This window comes from Seriola dumerili, unplaced genomic scaffold (assembly GCF_002260705.1).
Source record: "Seriola dumerili isolate Sdu_G_001 unplaced genomic scaffold, Sdu_1.0 BDQW01000567.1, whole genome shotgun sequence".
NCBI lineage: Eukaryota > Metazoa > Chordata > Actinopteri > Carangiformes > Carangidae > Seriola > Seriola dumerili.
Genome location: NW_019174822.1, coordinates 194,618 through 196,776, shown reverse-complemented (window position 1 = coordinate 196,776; position 2,159 = coordinate 194,618). Strand labels below are relative to the sequence as shown.

The following is a 2,159-nucleotide window of genomic DNA, read 5'->3' as shown; positions in this document are numbered from 1 at the left end:
ACCTTTGACTTCATCCAGTTTATCTCATTAGAGTGACATATTATTTTACATCATCATAACGTTTACTTTTGTTCATTTACCCCTTGTTAAAGCTGGAAATTTCCGTTTCAGTTCACACATGAAATAAATAAAATAAATAAATGATTTCTCCCTCGTGACAGATGTTGCTGTAGTACTGCATATAAATTATTATGTATGTATATAAACATACACACATTATTTTCTGTTAAAAATAAGAAGTTGCAGTTCCTCCCATGACCGCAGGTCCTCCTCCCGGCCGGCAGGGGGCGATGGAGCAGCTGAGAGACAAACAGCGAGATCAGTGAGTGTTTACATGTAGCCGAGTTAGCTTTAGCTTCTGCTGAGCGGTAAGATGAGCTAAATTAAACTGTAAGTAAGTTCAGTTTTATATCGTTACTCCAACAGCAGCTCTGTCTGTAGTATCTGCCGAAGAGCCGGGAGAGAGAAGACGAGCCGCTTTGTCCTGCTAACGTTACCTAAACACGGGACATGCGAGATCTGTATTAAAAATCTGCGCATTTAAAGTTTGTTTGAGTATCAACACAGAAAACCTCTTTATGTAACACAAACTAAATAATTTTAGGAGTCTACAAGTACCAGTATTAAATTCGGCTTAGGTGTCAAACAGCGTGAAACAGTTTTGTGGGGTTTAATTCACGAAAGAGGAGAAAGTCATGTCTGAGCCTCAGCAAAGAACCAATCAGATGACTGCACTAAAATCTCGTTATATCTTAACGGAGTTCTCTACACGCGTTTATAAAGGAAGTGGCGGGTTTTTAGGTTGTATGTTTGTAACAGTAACTGTTATTAAAGTCTGGATTAGGACGACTGTTTGTTCAAACTAAAGGAATAATTTATTACTTTTACTTTTATGACTTTTACGTCACTATCACAGAGGAAATGATCAAGCACATTTTTTCACCCTCTTTAGGGTCTGTGTTGGTGCACAGAAGTCAAAGGTCAACGGGTACCAGCCTTCATCATGGTCAAACAGCAGCGGAGGGCTGACAGGTGAGAAGAACTGGTTATTATTGTGTCTAGTTACCGGTTACTATTTTGGTTAGTTACTTGTTATTATCGTGGTTAGTTACTGGTTATTATTGTGGTTAGTTACTGGTTATTATTGTGGTTAGTTACTTGTTATTATTGTGGTTAGTTACTTGTTATTATTGTGTCTAGTTACCGGTTGCTATTCTGGTTAGTTACTTGTTATTGTCGTGGTTGGTTACTGGTTATTATTGTGTCTAGTTACCGGTTATTATCGTGGTTGGTTACTGGTTATTATTTTGTCTAGTTACCGGTTATTATTGTGGTTAGTTACTGGTTATTATTGTGGTTAGTTACTGGTGATTTTATTCACAAAACAGTGTAAACAGACTTTGTTTCTTCGATCCAGACCACATCAGACCAGGTCTACAGTAAACTCTCTGTACCTGGACCTGAACTGGACCAGATCAACTGGACCTCACTAGACCTGGTCCAGTCTGGTCCTCAGTGCTCGGCTCTGCTCTCCCTGCAGGTGTGTCCTACCTGCAGCAGGTCACAGTGTGGCGCAGGTTCGATTCCCAGTTGTCCCCGTACAGAGGAGACAGCCCTCACCTCACCAGGTAGATGAACTAGAGACACCCCCCATCCTGCTGCTGCCCCTCTGCTGTCAACCATATGTTTCACCTTTTTTTTTCTCTCTTTTTTGTCAGGTGGCGGGCAGGAAGTGGTCGGGCTCAGTGACAGGAACTGACGGTCGGCAGTTCTGCAGCTCCAGCACCACAGAAGAAGAGAGAGGAGATGCGCATGGAGACCCAGGACCTGACGGAGGTTCAGGAGAGACGAAGAGGGCGAGACTGGACGGGTCAGTCAGAGACTCGTTTTAGTTTTGTCCTAATCTACATCTTGTTTAAAACGCATAATTGTGGTGATAATGTTAATTGTTTTTAATTATTTTTGAAATTGTTGTTAATGAGTTATTTATGTTGTTTATTTATTTTTTGGAGCTGCCGTCGTCAGAACAGAATGAAAATCATGTGAGAAACAATGTTGTTACAATGAGCTCATAAAAAAATTAATAAAAAAAAAAAAAGAAAAAATTTATTTAAATGAATAAATAAAAAAATTAAAATGAAAAAATTTAATTTAAAAGA

The 2,159-nt window shown here is 39.5% G+C and overlaps 1 protein-coding gene across 4 annotated transcripts in view; it reads left to right on the top strand.

Moving 5' to 3' along the window:
• Positions 1–307: 307 nt before the first annotated feature.
• LOC111236142 (cip1-interacting zinc finger protein-like) overlaps positions 308–2,159 on the top strand; it is an 8,026-nt gene continuing 6,174 nt past the window's right edge. For 2 of the 4 annotated variants that reach the window (XM_022764762.1, XM_022764765.1), the window contains exons 1-4: positions 317–390; positions 953–1,032; positions 1,541–1,628; positions 1,719–1,870. In XM_022764762.1, the coding sequence (XP_022620483.1) occupies positions 1,004–1,032; positions 1,541–1,628; positions 1,719–1,870 (269 nt within the window). In that variant the 5' untranslated portion in view covers positions 317–390; positions 953–1,003. Of the gene's footprint in view, positions 395–952; positions 1,033–1,540; positions 1,629–1,718; positions 1,871–2,159 lie in introns of all 4 variants that reach the window. The other 2 variants (XM_022764763.1, XM_022764764.1) reach the window with 2 other exon arrangements.